Source organism: Arachis ipaensis, chromosome B05 (genome assembly GCF_000816755.2).
Source record: "Arachis ipaensis cultivar K30076 chromosome B05, Araip1.1, whole genome shotgun sequence".
Taxonomy (NCBI): Eukaryota; Viridiplantae; Streptophyta; class Magnoliopsida; order Fabales; family Fabaceae; genus Arachis; species Arachis ipaensis.
The window spans coordinates 9129474-9147616 of NC_029789.2; the positions used below are offsets into that span (position 1 = coordinate 9129474).

The 18143-nt window shown below is 33.0% G+C and overlaps 4 protein-coding genes across 4 annotated transcripts in view; all 4 read left to right on the top strand.

Moving 5' to 3' along the window:
• On the top strand, window positions 364-2339 carry LOC107642819 (CASP-like protein ARALYDRAFT_485429). The gene is made up of 3 exons (XM_016346296.2): window positions 364-786; window positions 1503-1635; window positions 1749-2339. The coding sequence occupies exons 1-3, from the start codon at window positions 653-655 to the stop codon at window positions 1941-1943; spliced, it is 462 nt and encodes a 153-aa protein (XP_016201782.1). The 5' UTR covers window positions 364-652; the 3' UTR covers window positions 1944-2339.
• On the top strand, window positions 2847-3699 carry LOC107640092 (CASP-like protein 5C1). Its single transcript, XM_016343648.2, has 2 exons — window positions 2847-2993; window positions 3107-3699. The coding sequence occupies exons 1-2, from the start codon at window positions 2847-2849 to the stop codon at window positions 3299-3301; spliced, it is 342 nt and encodes a 113-aa protein (XP_016199134.1). The 3' UTR covers window positions 3302-3699.
• On the top strand, window positions 4417-6825 carry LOC107640093 (pentatricopeptide repeat-containing protein At2g22410, mitochondrial-like). The gene has a single exon (XM_021122977.1). The coding sequence runs from the start codon at window positions 4855-4857 to the stop codon at window positions 6697-6699; it is 1845 nt and encodes a 614-aa protein (XP_020978636.1). The 5' UTR covers window positions 4417-4854; the 3' UTR covers window positions 6700-6825.
• LOC107642820 overlaps window positions 17347-18143 on the top strand; it is a 1382-nt gene continuing 585 nt past the window's right edge. The window contains exon 1 of the mRNA XM_016346297.2: window positions 17347-18143. Within this exon, the coding sequence (XP_016201783.1) occupies window positions 17601-18113 (513 nt within the window). The 5' untranslated portion in view covers window positions 17347-17600 and the 3' untranslated portion in view covers window positions 18114-18143.

Consider the following 18143-nt stretch of genomic DNA (forward strand, 5'->3'; position numbering starts at 1 on the left):
TTAGTCAAATAGTCAAAAATACTAAAAATTACTGATTTTCAAAAATTTTTTTAAAAAGTTATTCATGAAATAAATATTATATGGTATTTTTTCATTTTTGTCACTACATATTTATTTACATGAATTTCTTTTGATGCAGTCCCTGCACTAGTATTTTATTGAAAGATGAGTGTATTATGATGTTTACATAATTGTTTGGGATGCTGAGCATTTATTCACAAATTACAAGAGGATTGAATAGTCACTACTTCCCTATCACACTTATCCGTATCGGTATCCGAATCCGAATCCAACAACCTGGTATCCCGCCGACAGAACATTTTCTACGTACAAGACAACCGCACGATCGAAACCATTATTAACCAAAGACCTCTTTACCAATTCTATTCCTTGATTCCACTTTTGTCTGTCACTCTCTTTTGCAACTCACCGTAAAATCTAAACCAATCAAAACTAACATTAATTAAATAATTAATGAATGCACTCACTCACTAATTGTGGCGTGTGGCATGTATCACTGTATAATATTATGCTCTTCTTATGCCGTGTTTCCTATATAAATTAATTAATTAATATGGTTGAATTTCACAAATCACAATCCCAGGTTCCACTTACTTGTATGGGTATGCAGAGAAGAAGATAAGTGGTGCGAATGATGGAGGAAGTGGCAGGGGCGTTTGGCAGCAGCGCCAGCTTCGCCCTCCGCTTGGGGCAGACCGTCTTCTCCTCCGCCTCCCTTCTATTCATGTGCTTTGGCGTCGATTTCTACTCGTACACTGCTTTCTGGTATTCACTGTTCCCAACTATTTCTTTTTCTGATTCACTCTTTAGTCTTCAATGTGTTGCTTTGATAACAAACACTATTTTGCAATGTCATCTGAATGCACACCTACTCTCAACTTTCGATCTCAAAATTGGTTTTTATGTGGGGTTACATGTCAATTCAATCCTGCTATGTCGCAGATCTATTCTTCATAAGAAATGAGGCAGTAATTTACACTTCTCAAATTATAGGCAAGTCACTGCAAGCTTGCTGGCCCTGAAATTGGTTTGCAAATTGTTCAAAGTCTTACATACCTCTCTGATTTTGGGATAGAAAGTTTACAAATGAATTTATTGCTGAATGGTGATGGGAAATTAATTGAAATTCCCTATAACTAAATTGCGCATCTAATAGGTCCAGAGTCTACAGCATTTTTGGATTTGTGTAGGATGTAAGAATGCTGAGAACAGATCATTTCTAGTTTCTTAATGAGCATGAACAATTGATTGATTGGGGTTCTTAATACAAAGCTGGAGTTCCCAATTTCTTTCACATTTTTTGTTTGATACATGATTTGATTGTGATGAGTGTTTGTGTGGAGCTTAGCCGCTTAGCATGTTCAAGGTCTAAAACCAAGAGGAGGAAAAGGATTTAGGTTTATGCAGCATGCTTGTCGTTACAATTGGCATGCCTTGCAGTTTATAAATTCTAACTGATAATAAGTTATGCTATTCTGCAGCTATTTGGTGACAGTCATGGGTTTGGTAATTCCATGGAGCGTAACATTGTTAGTAGTAGATGCTTACTCCGTCTTCATAAAAGACCTACAAATTCAGCAAAGGATTGTAATGATAATCTTTCTGGGAGACATGGTATGTAGTTATCTGCAACTTATGGCTAAGACTTGAAGAGGCATTAATAAGGTTACAATACTGAACTAATAGTTTTGAGGTTTTTCTTTTCGTTTTCCTTATCTACTATGCAGGTTTTAGCGTATCTCTCGCTGGCTGCAGCATGCTCTACAGCGAGTGTCGCGGATCTTCTGCTTGAAGCTGGTGGATCCCTTTGCCCTGCAAGACTATGTGGTAGATATCAAATGTCTGCTGCTATGGCCTTTTTGTCTTGGTTTCTTTCATCAGCTTCCTGTCTTTTCAATTTTTGGCTCTTCTCTTCTCTGTAAAATACATAGCTCACTGTTGATATATGTGTAAATGAATGCAAAGGGTGTGAATGTGAATGACAAAGTCATTTGCTTTTTAAGTACATATTTTTTGAAATTTCCTTGTGAATAAAATTCTGGCGACTATAGTCAACAATGTAATAACTGCTCTTTCAGCAGGGCAAGGGAAAAATACTAAAGGTTTATTTCTTGGTTCTCAACTGCTTCCAGCTTTTCTTCCCAGTTTTTTGCTGTTTTACTAAGTTACTTGGGAAAGTTAGTTGAAAATCTGAATGATTTATATAGCATGGTACTAGAAGTTCCACTGTTCCAAACTGTGTGTACTGTGCCTGCGATAATCTGGCGCAACATCTGTAACATTCATTTGGTGCTTATGCAATGTGAAGAGTTCTATTCTATATTGTTTCTTTATGACGTTTGGAGTCACTTTTATTCCATCCTTAGGGGGATTTGAGGGAGTTTGATCCTTAAGAATTAAACTTGACTCCATTCGAATGACTAAAACACTGGTTATCATTTGAGACACTGTCTAATTCACTAGCTGGTCAAACTTGATTCATGCTTATATGATAGCTGTATAAATATGAAAGGAAAGTGTGGAAAGAATTACTAATTAGTTTTGCATAATTTATAGTCAAACAATGTCCATTGGATCAGAAAACTAACAATTTTAAAATAAGAAAATAATATGCGATGATGGTAGAAATAAAGGTAAATTATAACCATATAAAATTAAACTATTAAAGAATTATAGATGTAGATATGTAGTAGCAAAATGAAATCCGACACTAAAAATCACTCACTAAAATAGTTATTTAATCATTGATTTGTATATAATAAATATTAAATATAAAATACATATTAAAAATATATTGAATAAAATATATATTTATATACAAAGTTATGCTATTCTGCAGCTATTTGGTGACAGTCATGGGTTTGGTAATTCCATGGAGCGTAACATTGTTAGTAGTAGATGCTTACTCCGTCTTCATAAAAGACCTACAAATTCAGCAAAGGATTGTAATGATAATCTTTCTGGGAGACATGGTATGTAGTTATCTGCAACTTATGGCTAAGACTTGAAGAGGCATTAATAAGGTTACAATACTGAACTAATAGTTTTGAGGTTTTTCTTTTCGTTTTCCTTATCTACTATGCAGGTTTTAGCGTATCTCTCGCTGGCTGCAGCATGCTCTACAGCGAGTGTCGCGGATCTTCTGCTTGAAGCTGGTGGATCCCTTTGCCCTGCAAGACTATGTGGTAGATATCAAATGTCTGCTGCTATGGCCTTTTTGTCTTGGTTTCTTTCATCAGCTTCCTGTCTTTTCAATTTTTGGCTCTTCTCTTCTCTGTAAAATACATAGCTCACTGTTGATATATGTGTAAATGAATGCAAAGGGTGTGAATGTGAATGACAAAGTCATTTGCTTTTTAAGTACATATTTTTTGAAATTTCCTTGTGAATAAAATTCTGGCGACTATAGTCAACAATGTAATAACTGCTCTTTCAGCAGGGCAAGGGAAAAATACTAAAGGTTTATTTCTTGGTTCTCAACTGCTTCCAGCTTTTCTTCCCAGTTTTTTGCTGTTTTACTAAGTTACTTGGGAAAGTTAGTTGAAAATCTGAATGATTTATATAGCATGGTACTAGAAGTTCCACTGTTCCAAACTGTGTGTACTGTGCCTGCGATAATCTGGCGCAACATCTGTAACATTCATTTGGTGCTTATGCAATGTGAAGAGTTCTATTCTATATTGTTTCTTTATGACGTTTGGAGTCACTTTTATTCCATCCTTAGGGGGATTTGAGGGAGTTTGATCCTTAAGAATTAAACTTGACTCCATTCGAATGACTAAAACACTGGTTATCATTTGAGACACTGTCTAATTCACTAGCTGGTCAAACTTGATTCATGCTTATATGATAGCTGTATAAATATGAAAGGAAAGTGTGGAAAGAATTACTAATTAGTTTTGCATAATTTATAGTCAAACAATGTCCATTGGATCAGAAAACTAACAATTTTAAAATAAGAAAATAATATGCGATGATGGTAGAAATAAAGGTAAATTATAACCATATAAAATTAAACTATTAAAGAATTATAGATGTAGATATGTAGTAGCAAAATGAAATCCGACACTAAAAATCACTCACTAAAATAGTTATTTAATCATTGATTTGTATATAATAAATATTAAATATAAAATACATATTAAAAATATATTGAATAAAATATATATTTATATACAAATATATTATAACTGATTTGAGTAGTTGATTTTTTAGGTATTGCCAACATAATAATTCGAGATAACCAAGTTTGATAGTAATTCTTACAAAAGTGCCTAAATTGAGATAATACAACAATCTATTATATCTATGAAACATGATTATTGACTAAATTTCTATAGTAGTCTTTTAGATTTACGGCTTTTACCAATTTAGTCTCTCAGATTTAAAATTGTCTATACTAATTTTTGAGATTCATTTTCGGATACTATGTTAGTCTTTCCAGTGGTGAATTTGCGAATGAAGTGTTAAGTTATCTCTTCTTTATCACGTTGAATTGCAAAACGACTAACTAACGCGCAAGATTAATTTTCTTATCCAAATTGGTCCTTCCTATTTATAAACCCTAATTCACTCTATTAGTGATCTGTTGTATTTTTTATAAAATCAATTTTATCACGTCAGCCAATCCTTACAGCATGACAAATCTTTGTTCACTAACTCAGCACTGAAAAGATCTAGGGACCAATACAGGATATGAATCTTGAGACTAATATAATAAATTTTAAATTTAAAGACTAAATTGGTAAAACTAGGGAATAATACGAGAATTTAGTCCATGATTATTTGTAATTGTAGGGAAGCTAGGTAGGTAGATTTATTTGATTTGATTTGATGTCAGCCGCTCTGAAACACGCGACCGTTGGTTCCCGCCTGTTTTGCGTTCACTCAGCACAAAGCATTTGGCATAATTTCAAGTCACCCACTCACCAAACCCTTCACCATCTCTTAGAGCGATGTTCCTCCATGAGAGAGCTCAAGCTCCTCCATGCCCAGACTATCCTCCATGGCCTATCTGGTCAGGTGCTCACAATTGGCAAGCTTGTCTCTTTCTGCACTTCTCCCGAAATGGGGGATCTCCGTTATGCACAGCTTCTGTTCGACCAAAGTCCCCAACCTAATAAGTTCATGTACAATCATCTCATAAAGGGTTATTCAAATAGCGATGACCCAATAAGGTCTTTGTTACTTTACCGCCAAATGGTAAATGCTGGGATTTCCCCTAATGAGTTTACCATCCCCTTTGTTGTCAAAACTTGTGCTTGCAAATCCTTATATTGGGAAGCTGTTCTTCTTCATGCTCACGCTATTAAGCTTGGGATGGGGTCTCACGCTTGTGTGCAGAACGCTTTCTTGAGTGCCTATGTTGCTTGTCGCCTTATAAATAGTGCAAGGAAAGTGTTTGATGATATTTCTGATAGGACCCTGGTCTCATGGAATTCGATCATTAGTGGGTATGCTAAGCTGGGGTTTTGCAAAGAAGCCATCTTCTTGTTTCGAGAGATGCAAAAGTTGGATGTGGTGCCTGATGTGATCACCCTGGTTTGCTTGCTCTCTGTTTCCTCGAAGCATGGTAATTTGGAGTTGGGAAGATTCATGCATCTTTACATAATCGCTACCGGAATTGCAATTGATTCAATTGTGACGAATGCCCTCATTGATATGTATGCCAAGTGCGGGCATTTGCAATATGCCGAATGTGTTTTCGATCAAATGCTTGATAAGAATGTCATTTCGTGGACTTGTATGGTTAATGCATATGCTAACTATGGGCTTATTGATTATGCTTTGGAGATGTTTAATAGGATGCCAGTGAAAAATGTGGTTTCTTGGAATTCAATAATTTGCTGTCATGTTCAAGAAGGGAAATACATGGAAGCCATGGAACTTTTCCACACAATGTGTAGTTCAGGTGTGATGCCAGATGAGACCACTCTTGTTAGCGTTCTTTCATCCTGCAGTCACATGGGTGATTTGGAATTGGGGAAACAAGCTCACAATTACATCTGTAACAATAATATTACACTAAGTGTGACCCTTTGTAACGCCCTAATTGACATGTATGCTAAATGTGGTGCCCTTCAGACTGCCATGGACATCTTCTTTGGGATGCCAAAGAAGAATGTGGTGTCATGGAATGTTGCTATTGGGGCACTTGCTCTGCATGGTTTTGGAGAAGAAGCTATTGACATGTTCGAGAAGATGCAAGGAAGCGGGCTATTTCCTGACGAGATTACCTTCACAGGGCTACTTTCTGCTTGTAGTCACAGTGGTCTTTTGGACAAGGGGAGATATTACTTTGACATAATGAGTTCCAAGTTTGGGATTTCTCCTGGTGTTACACATTATGCATGCATGGTCAATCTTTTAGGGCGTGGCGGGCTCTTGGGAGAAGCGATGGCCCTAATCAAAGGGATGCCCATGAAACCTGATGTGGTGGTTTGGGGTGCTTTGCTTGGTGCTTGTAGAACCCATGGAAATCTAGAGATTGGTAAGCAAATCATGAAGCAATTGTTGGAGTTGGGAAGATATAATTCTGGGCTTTATGTGCTTCTCTCAAACATGTATTCAGAATCTCAAAGATGGGATGACATGAGAAAGATCAGGAAAATAATGGATGAAAGTGGGATAAAAAAGTGTTGGGCAATAAGTTCCATTGAAATCAATGGCTTTTGCTAACAGTATATACTAATGCTTTTGATCAATAAACAGATCATCTAAAGTTTGTAGGATATCTATGCAAACCTTTGTAGTGGAAATATACTTGCAATATTTGATTCTCAGTAGCAGTAAACAGCTTAAGTTTTAAAAAAAAAAAAAAACATATCTTCTTTTCAAGAGTAAAATTTTCAATGTATCCAAGTCATTACTGGTAAATGGGTATTCTCTCTGAGTTATGTGACCTTTATTATCAGGCTTTATTAAAATGTCTACACTGTAAATAAAAGCCTTATTCATCCTCTGCATAAAATAAATTTACTCAATCATTGACCAAAGAAAACTTGTAAATGGGCGTTTTAGTATTGATAAGTTTCAAACTGAAATGCACTTTAGGCGATATGCATGCCATTATTGTATAATTTAATCATAAGTCACACACAGAGCAAACCAATGATTTTTTTAAATCAATACATCTAACTGCATCAAGGCTACATATATTTTAAAAGGTAAGAAGATTCATGCTTGCTAGTGAAGGGACCTTCCTTATTAAAATCATACTCAATAATAGGACAACCCATTATCTTGCATAATGTTGATGTATCTTGGCTAAATTAATTGGATAAGGAGAGCAAACAATCAACTCCACCAACCGGCAATAACACATTGAACATAGTACAATATTATGAATCAAGACACCCTCAAAAAACAATAATCTTTGTTTTGTCAGTCCATTAGATTTTCAAATCCATTAAAGATGTTATATGGTCTTAGAATCATTGATCAAATTGGATATCTGATTATAAAGTTTGGAGTTGCCATTACCATGAACCTTCCTTCCTCCGCTAACACTTTTTGCCAGCAAGGTTGGCATGCCCAATTTGTTTGACCTCTAAAGAAAGAGGACACTTGAGTGGTCAATTGGAATGTACAAAATGGGTACCATTGCCACCAAATCCAATCTATAGCGTATCGGCGGTGCCATGGAATCATGCACTCTATACTCTTGTGTTCAATGTACAAATAGGTAGAAATTAATCAAATCATACTTTTTAAATTAATAACTAATCATATGTATTAATGCCTAATGAACTCCATCTAACACTCCAACATCAAGAATACCATCTCCCAAATACTAATAAGAAAACAAAATAAAACGGTTTTCTAATTAGAAAATTATAAGACATTACACTTCTAATACACAATATCTAAAAAAATTATGGAAATTCAAATAAAGGAAATAAAAATATTCTAGAACCAAGTAAAACAATACTCAACAAAAGGTTAAAGAAGCCAAAAGATGTAGTTCTTGGTGGCTACACTTATATATATTTGACATGTATTATATTAAATAATTTAGTTAAATATATTAAATTATTTATTATTATTTTTATGTAAAGATATTTTTAAGTAAGTAATATTTTTTTTCTTTTCACATTATTTTAAATTGAAAAGCATGAGATTTTAAGAAAATTTTCCTTAAAACATTATCGACATTAAAGATATTGATAATTAAAGTAACTTATATAACATTCTAAGATGGACATTCAGAAAATTGCTTCATCAACTATATTAGGTAAATACTAAAAATAGAATATATATTAAAATATAAAATATATATTAGCCTCTGGTCACAAGAGTTAGATGGAGGAGTTTTTTTAGATACCTGAATCATTTGAACTTGTCTCTTTTTCCTCTGTCTTCTGTTTATTGTTAATTAATTTTCTTTTTTCTTTTTTTTTTTATTAATAGTCAAATTAGTCCTTAAAAAATGAGATTCGTTTTCTAAATTCATCTCTAAAAGATTTTATCAATTAAATTGGTCCTTCAAAGAGTATCAATTAATCATATTTGTCATTCAATTACTCAATTAACAATTTTTGTCAACGAATAATGATATAAAATGTTAATTGATAGTATACATGACACCTAATATATCTAATTAGACGCTAATCAAATATATTTTGAAAATCTATTAATTTAGTAGCTAGATGATATTAGAAATAGGATTTATGTAATTGGAAAAAAAACTAAATTAATAGATTTTCATAAACATATTTGATCAATATTCAATTAGACATGTCAAGTATTATGTATGTTGTTAATTAATATTTCATAACATTATTCATTGACGAAAATTATTAATGGAGTGACTGAAGGACAAATATAATTAATTTGTATATTTGATAAACTAATTTGATTGAAAAAATATTTCCATAACGAATTTAAAGAATATATCATTTTTAAGGAACTAATTTGATTATCAATTTTTTTTCTTTCAATTGCATTGTTACTTACTTGGACAATATGTAGTCATAATATTAAGTAAAAAAAGTATAGGTAAATAATTTTAAGAGTAAATACCCTCTTCGACCCCTATCCTTTTTGAAAATTGACTAGTCGCACTCTAACCTTTAGAATTTGACAAATTGGCCCTGAGTATTTGCTCCGTTAGACACATTGATCCTTCCGTGGCTCCCTCGCTTAAAACTTGACGGAAAATGCTGACCTATAACGGTGAGCAGGTGACCTAGCATGTACACATCAGCTGGATTTGTTAGGATAATTTAACTCCTGCCCAGTCATCAAAACGTCGTCGTTTGAAGGAAAGGAGAGAAGTGCGTTTTAGTGACCTTCTCCCACTGAAGATGAGCCCTACAAACCCCTTCCACCTGATTTCTGTATCCAAGAGGAGATATTGCTTAAGGCCACCAGCAATGAAATGACCAACTCATACACATGGTTACAGCAACATAGGATTGGTGTCTTTTTTTTTAAATTGGCCCTGAGTATTTGCTCCGTTAGACACATTGATCCTTCCGTGGCTCCCTCGCTTAAAACTTGACGGAAAATGCTGACCTATAACGGTGAGCAGGTGACCTAGCATGTACACATCAGCTGGATTTGTTAGGATAATTTAACTCCTGCCCAGTCATCAAAACGTCGTCGTTTGAAGGAAAGGAGAGAAGTGCGTTTTAGTGACCTTCTCCCACTGAAGATGAGCCCTACAAACCCCTTCCACCTGATTTCTGTATCCAAGAGGAGATATTGCTTAAGGCCACCAGCAATGAAATGACCAACTCATACACATGGTTACAGCAACATAGGATTTGTGTCTTTTTTTTTTTTTGGTTATGGATCCACAATGTATTAAAGGCTGGGACCTATTGTTTAATGACTTAAAGTATGTAACAGACTACTAGTGATCTTTTGTTTAGAGAGTAAACATTTAACTCAACAAAATATTTTTTTTTTGTTTCCAGCTGATACATCAGCAGACTAAGCTATGCCTATGTGTATAGCATTATGAATGAAATTCTTTTGCTTTTGGATATAAATCACACTGTCGAAGATTTCATAGATCCGTAACTATTACACAAAATTAGATTATCATTAATACAACGAAATCACAATCTATCCATATATAACATAGTTACTACATATCCAAAAGCAAACTTTCTATATATTAACATTAACCATACATCCCATACTGCAACAACATACAATCTATGTCCTAGATAACAACGTATTTCACTGCTGCTAATACAATTAACATGGCTACCATAACATAGACCTTAAATCCAATACTCCATTTCTTTGAATTTTCTTCAATTGCCAAATCCACTTTGTGCTCCAATTGCTCAAATCTATTCTCTAGAACATTCTTTCATCTACATCAATGTCTTCCTCATGTGCAAAATGACAAGAAATCAGCTCCTCCAGCCATCTGAAGTAGTTGCAGTGAGGTCGTTCCGTCTGCAATTGCAGTTATTATGAAGATCATTTGTTCAAGCACAAAGGCAAATTGACTACAATAATCAAGCCTGAAAGAACACTTACACGATAGTGACAACAATCGAAGAAAATCCTGTCTGAGTTCTTGGCAGTTGCAGATCCTTGCATAATTGCATAACTTCCACACTTGTATTTAGGGTGTTAAAACTTCACCTTCTTTCCTCCACTAGCATTACTCGAACCCATCCTACCCTTCCTCCAACCACAACGGGTCTGAGCGGCTGAGGATAGCTCTGCGTCACTCATGGTTGCTACTTGAGTTAGGGTTCGAAGAGGAGGATAAAGGGGAGAAGGTCACTAAAACGCGCGTCTCTCCTTTCCTTCAATCGACGACGTTTTGATGACTGGACAGGGGCCAAATTGTCCTAACAAATTCAGCTGATGTGTACATGTCAGGTCGCCTGCTCATCGTTATAGGTCAGCGTTTTTCGTCGAGTTTCAAGTGAGGGAGCCACAGAAGGGTCGATGTGTCTAACGAAGCAAATACTCAAGGGCCGATTTGTCAAATTTTAAAGGTTAGGGTGCGGTTAGTCAATTTTCAAAAAAGACAGGGGTCGGAAAGGGTATTTACTCTAATTATAAATAACTGCAATTAATAATTATTAATTTTGTATTTTTAAAAGATAAAATTTAAATAATTATTAATTAATGACAATTAATGAGTAGACTTTGTTAGATAAATAATAAATTTTGTAAACAATATGGATAATGGATTTTAAAATTGGCCCAAAAAAGTAAAAACACACTACATTTTCAAATTATCCACCTAAATCTTAATATTAGGATAACTATCCGCACACCTAATAAATTGAACATCAAATATATCTATTGTTCACATTATTTAGTGTTTTCATCGTCTACCTATATTTTTTCTTAATTAATATAGTGTGCAGTTTAAAATAATTTGTTGGCCTGCTACTTATTACCTAGTGGGATTGTATTAATAAGTAAGCTACTAGCAATTATTAATGACGCATGTGTTTCCTTATTAATTGAAACGTTAGTACAAATTCATACGACATATATAAATGTAATTTCTAAGATTTCTTATAATCACATATCCAAACAATATAAAGAAAATAAAATAAAAAATGATTATACTTATAACTACATGAATATCGATCCATTGAATCTCAATTAAAATTAGGTGAGGCAATTGTTACAAAAACATTCAAAACTCTTGCCAAAGTTGGCAACCATCCCTATTCATCCTCTTTATTCTCGACAAAACATGTGAACTTTAAACCTTGTAATGGCAAACAAAAACAAATGCAGAGACTGAAAAGGATGCTTAAACTAATTCGTTACGTCCCCCCCCCCCCCCAAAAAAAAAACCCAAAAAAATTCCAAAAATGTTTATATATAGGTCAAGATATAAGGCTCTGAATAACAAAAAATATATATATTTATTACTAGCGAAGGCAAAGGTAAGCTCGGAAATTATTAATTACTCTATACTTTTGAAAGAATATAAGGATACTAATCCGAAAAAAAAAATATTTAACTAAAGGAATCATGCAAAAGACTGTCACTTTCTATTTTTCTCATGTATATCACAAAATTTTAAAATATAGTGATGAGAACTGAGAAGCTTTGGTTGCATTATTGTTTGTACATCCGGTCTTATTTGGTAGACATTATTGCATGCAACTTTTCTAATTCAGTAGTCTAGCTAGTATGGAAATACTCAAAAGCCCTTAGCGAAAAATGTTAGCTTTTTAATCAATATATCACAATTTCTAAAAGCCTTTGATACGAGGACACTATGTCATTTAAACTATAACTTATTAGCACAAATTTTAAAATTTAGTATCAAAATATTATTATTCTTTTTAAATTAGTTATTTAGATACCATGCATAATTTTGACACAAGTACACCTATTTTTCTTTTACATGGTGCCTGGAAGACGGTTATTCCAAAAATACTTCTTAACAAAAAAACATTAATTCATAAAGTATTTACTGTAGTAAAAACTCAGGTGCAGTCGATTTCACGTGAAGTTGATAGCTGAAAGCCGTTAGATGAAAATTTAGTCAAATTAGTCAAATTATCTAACGACTCTCAATTATCAACTTCACGTGAAATCGATTGCACCTGAGTTTCTAATTTTTGGTAAAAAAAATGAAAACTAAACTCAAATATAAGGCAAATAAAAAATATTGATTATTTAACATTTGTGTAAAAAATTATCATATATTTAATATGTTATAATTATGGTAATTAAATAACCATAGACTAATATTTTCATTTTAACACCACAGGTTAATTAAGTTTGATTATGTAAGCCGCCAGTATAGTGTAGGGAGAAGATAATGGAAAGAATTAGAGAATTTAATAAGAAAAAAGACATTTAGGTGGACCTAGAAATTCTTTTAAGATAAAAAGGCCAAATCATTGTGTGGGGGAAGGAGAATAGTGAAGATTGAAGAAGCTTCTTGGTAAGCATTGAGGGGTATCTCTGATAATTATTTCATGCATTACAACCAAAGCAAAAGCCAAATAATGAAATTGTAAAGCTATGGAAGAGAAAGACATACATGCCTTTTTTTAACAAGATATCATATTGGACCCCAAGTTTAAATTTTATACAAAAAATAAATTCAATTAAAGTAAGGGGTTCTCTTTATTAGCCCCCACCATCTTTAACCGCCACCAAAAACCACATAAGATAAGGCATTATATGTACCTTCTCTCTTTGCTTCATAGAGAAGAATTTCTTAACATGTGCATGCATGGTATCATCAAGTGAAAAGTGAGTTCAGTATATAATGAAGATTGTGCAACCATTTCCAACTTTGATTGTTTGTTTGCTTTTAATGGCATGGGAGATGAGAAGAAAATTTTTCCTCTACATAATTTAATATATATATATATGAATGTGAAATTATAATTAATCATTATTTTTAGGGCAAATCACTTATATAAACCAAGGAGAGAAAATATTTACACAAATCCGCAAAATCAAAATTTGGTTCATGAATCCACCAATGCATGATTCGAACTATGTACACACCCGCATCCACTAATTCGAATCAACCTGATTCCAATTACACATACACAGTAATTCGAATTACACCCACACACACGTTTCCAAGTAATTTGAATTTGACTGATTCGAATTATTCATGGTATAATTTGAATTATGCTGTTAAAAAATTAATAATTTATTAAAAAAAATTATTAAAAAATTAATAATTTATTAAAAAAATTTATTAAAAAATTAAAAAAATATATATTTTATTTCATACATTAAAAAAAGCTAACAAAATATTTAATTACGAGAGTTCTTTAAAATATTAATGAGCTATCAATTTGAATTCCATACAATACTCTTTTGTCCATTTTTAATAGCTCATAAATATTTTTTAACAAATTTTTTAATAAATTTATTTAAATTATACTACAAAAAATATTTTATTCTATGCAAAACAATTTTTAAAAAAATGACTTAAAAAATGTTAGGAGTACTATAAAAGTTTGTAATGTTCTAATGACTTAGGTAAATACATGTATGTACTCAAATTTTAAATAAAATACTCTACATAGTCAATAATAATTTAGAAATTAAAGAAAATATTTTATTCCATACAAAATAATTTAAAAATATATTTTATTTTATACAAAATAATTTTAAAAAAATAGCTTAAAAGATGTTATGAATATTATAAAAGTTTGTAATATTCTAGTGATTTAGGTAAATATATGATAAAAATATTTTTAAATAAATTATTAATTTTTAAACAGCATAATTCAAATTATACCACGAATAATTCGAATCATCCTGATTCGAATTATTGTGTATGTGTAATTCGAATCAGGTTGATTCGAATTAGTGGGCGTGTGCGTGTATACATAGTTCAAATTACATTGATTCAAATTACATGTAGTTTGAGTTCGAATTGATCTAGTTCGAACTATATAGAAATGTACATTAGTGAATTCATGAACTAGATTTTAGTTTGACGAATTTGTGTAAAATTTTATTCTTCTTGACTTAATAGAGTGATTTGCCCTTATTTTTAGCTTGCCTGTTATTTAAAATGTCAAATGATTTTATGTTTTACTTTTAAGAACATGTAAGATCAAATTGGTACCTAAACCTGATATTCAAATGTTTAGATATTTTAGTTGCATTGTAATAATATAGAGATGTCATTTTATTCATTACTTTAATTTATCAATGAAAACGACTAAATTAAATTCATCAATTATTAACACATAATTCAATGTCTACAGTCGATCGTAGAATGATAAGGAGATGAGCTTTGGTTTCTTGTGGCAGCAAGAATATATAAAGTTGGTGGGGAATTTTCTCACTAACAAAATTACAAATATCACTATATACCAGCTAGACTTCAACTTGCTTTGGAAATGGAAAAGGAGAGACAGAAGCAGAGATTGAGGCTGATGATATAATTCATGAAAAAAATGTATAGCTGGAATAGATAGTGATAGAGTTCCTGGTAATATTCTGATTTCAGCTGAGAGATATATTATGTTTATATGGGCAAAAATCTAAAAACTATAAATTTGAAACTAAACATTTTTGCGCACCTAAAATTTATACTCATTGATAGTTGATTAATTTTTTTTATTATTTTCCATTTTTGCTTATGCTATATATTAATATTTTGGAAGCTTTAGTTCATTTTATGCCAAGACAATATATATAATAGGGTGGCCAGTGTTATTTATAATTACTACAATTGCTCGAGCATACATAAATGATATTTGTTGGCTGGCATCAATCCCCTGAATTTATTAGTCATTTGTTGTTGTTGGACGTATTTGGTTGAATAATAAAGATATTTTCAACTTTAGGAAAAAGACATATAATTCTACATCATGATGTATCTTAATCTGTTTTCGTCATTCAATGATTATTGTTTTGGTGGTTATTTTTACGAAAATATTTTAATGTAAAAATGATATTATAAATGGAGTATATTTTAAATATTTGTGATATAAAGAATTTAAATATTATTTAAAAATTATTAATTTATATTTTTAAAATATTTATTTAATTTGATGTATATCATAAATTATTATTAAATAATTTAATAAATTTGATTATACATATAATTTTTTATATAAAGATTTTTTTTATAGAAATAGTCAGTTAATTATATGGTTTAATTTACACCATAAAGCACAAGTTATTATGAGGGCCTTACACTACATATGAAGATGCAATTGTTAAAAAGCTACATTTTTTCGTATACATTCGCACACAATTAAGGGAAAATTGAATAACACTTTAATATTCGAATCAGAATAGAGAATATGTTATCATATAGAAAGAAAATTTAGTATAAAAAACATTATCTTCCTCACAAAACTATTAATAATTTAGTAACGTATTGGTATAGTTTTGTAGAGTTTACTGTTGCGAAAGTCATATTGTTGGACGTGAAACGTGGCTTCTTGTGCGCCTTGCACCGAAGCACTAGTGGCTTCAATGGTCGCCACGTCGTTTTCCCTTCTGACTCTTGCTTTATATAACTCTTCCACCCTCCAATAATCCATCTCAACTTTATTTTGTTTCCTTCCTCGTTAAATTAAACAATTTAAAGTTCCCCCAATAACGACAATCAAAACTGGGTACGTAATGGATGATATATATGTCCAATTATTTCCCGCGCCCTATAAACCAAAAGCAACCTCATTCAATAATGATACGCTTCGGAATAATTTTCCATGCACAATATAAGAACGCTAATTAAACTACTTATGCCTTCATTAATATTCACCTAACAACCCTTTATTTTCAACGTCATATCACCAAAACCGGGATCTCTTACCTTTTTATTAGCATGTAAGACTCTCTTCTAATCCTCATTTTAATTAATTAATTAATCAACGCCGTACTAACGTTATCCATAATAATGGCTGGCAAATCTTTCTTTTATTACTTTTATCAAACTTATAATCCTAGTTCTAAATAGATCCATGATTTAAAAGAATGGAAACTGTACAACAATAATGAAGAGCACATTTTATATTATATTTTTAATATTAGTCGATTTCCACGTGTTGGAAAAGAAGCAAGAAAAGAAGCCATACCCTAAAATTTCATATTATTATTAGTTAGCTTTTCTACTCTAATACTCGATCTTCATTGATAGACATAAGATTTATCGTTTTGCATAAATCCAGTGAAATGATTGCTTGGCTGCTTGCTATTCAGAAAAATGATTATTGTAGCAGTTAGCACAAAAGGGAAATTGGTGATTATTTTTTCATTGAATCCATTAAATAGGCGACAAACATTTAACATTAAGATATGTTTTCATTTAATATTATCATTTAGCAATATTAAAAGAAAAAAAATAAAATAAAACTGAAGGAAAGTAATCAGTATAGCACGGAGTAATGTAGATTGTAGAGGTAATTCTTTGAACAAATTGTATTAGGAACGAAGAATAGGCAAAATTAAAGTTCGATTTCCCATCCATCCCGTGAAGAACCTAACACGATGCTGAGAATCTCGAAAAAAAAAAATGAATGGCAGCACTTTTGGGTGTGGCCTGAGAGTGACGAATAGTGCCTTTATCCAAATTTCGCAAACTTTACCATCCCACTTTATTTCGCCATACCCCAAATCCCACCCTTAATTCTCCTAACAACAAGAAGAAGCGTTAGTTCATCATCCACGGTGTAAAATTAGGTACCACCATAACGAACAACACTGCCCCCCACTACAATCCACGTGATCTGCTCCACATTCTCATCAAACGGTTGAAATCGCTCCAAAAAAATATTTCCCAAATCCCGAACCCCCAAGTGGCAGGGTCCGTAATTTAAGAGAGAGTGTATTTCTATGTTATGACACACACTAATGCGCGCGCTACTAGTACAACCTGTCAACAACAACTTACAGCCTGGAAAGCCATTCCCACTGTTCAAAAATTTTAACAATTTTAAATAATATCCGACGTGGCAAAACGGTCCAAATCACGAGGTTGGTTCGTTCTATATATAATCTCCGCCTCGTGTTCCTTTTTCCTCCAGCTAATGCTCATTAACACCTCCCTTCTCGCAGTACCTTCCACCCTCCGACTCGCTGACTCACTGAGTCACGCATAGAACATAAAAACAGAAAGAAAGAAAGAAAAGAGAAAGATAATGGGAAACTGTAGCTCAGCCGATTCAGCGGAGGTAGTTGCAACGGCCAAGCTCGTTCTCCAAGACGGGACGTTACAGGAATTCTCGTACCCTGTGAAGGTCTCGTACCTCTTGGGAGAGAACCCTACCTGCTTTATATGCAACTCCGATCAGATGGACTTTGACGACGTCGTTACCGCAGTTGACGAAGACGAAGTGTTGCAACCGGGACAACTCTATTTCGTTCTTCCTTTAAACCGCCTGAGGCAACCCTTGCAGCCTGCAGAGATGGCCGCATTGGCCGTTAAGGCCAGCTCCGCTCTCATGAAGAGCGCCGCTGCCACCTCCGACAAATACGGATATCGCCGCAAACAGATTGTCATAACTGCCCAACCGGATTATAAGTCTTTACGGAGTGTTTCTGCCGCAGCTGGTGGCGGAGCTGCCGTTTCTTCACGTAGGTCCAGGAGAGCCAGTAGTAGAAGTGGTGGTAAGGAGAAGTTCGCGGCGTTGTTGACTTCTATACCGGAGTAGGGGCATTTTTGGAAGAAAATGTGCTTCGGT

What these genes read in the sequence shown, in the direction of transcription:
- LOC107640093 (XM_021122977.1), top strand. Translation starts at nt 4,855, where the DNA reads ATGTCAGCCGCTCTGAAACACGCGACCGTTGGTTCCCGCCTGTTTTGC.
- LOC107642819 (XM_016346296.2), top strand. Translation starts at nt 653, where the DNA reads ATGATGGAGGAAGTGGCAGGGGCGTTTGGCAGCAGCGCCAGCTTCGCC. An exon ending in TACTCGTACACTGCTTTCTG is followed by an intron (nt 787 to 1,502) that starts GTATTCACTGTT and finishes GCTATTCTGCAG; the next exon opens with CTATTTGGTGACAGTCATGG. An exon ending in TAATCTTTCTGGGAGACATG is followed by an intron (nt 1,636 to 1,748) that starts GTATGTAGTTAT and finishes TCTACTATGCAG; the next exon opens with GTTTTAGCGTATCTCTCGCT.
- LOC107640092 (XM_016343648.2), top strand. Translation starts at nt 2,847, where the DNA reads ATGCTATTCTGCAGCTATTTGGTGACAGTCATGGGTTTGGTAATTCCA. An exon ending in TAATCTTTCTGGGAGACATG is followed by an intron (nt 2,994 to 3,106) that starts GTATGTAGTTAT and finishes TCTACTATGCAG; the next exon opens with GTTTTAGCGTATCTCTCGCT.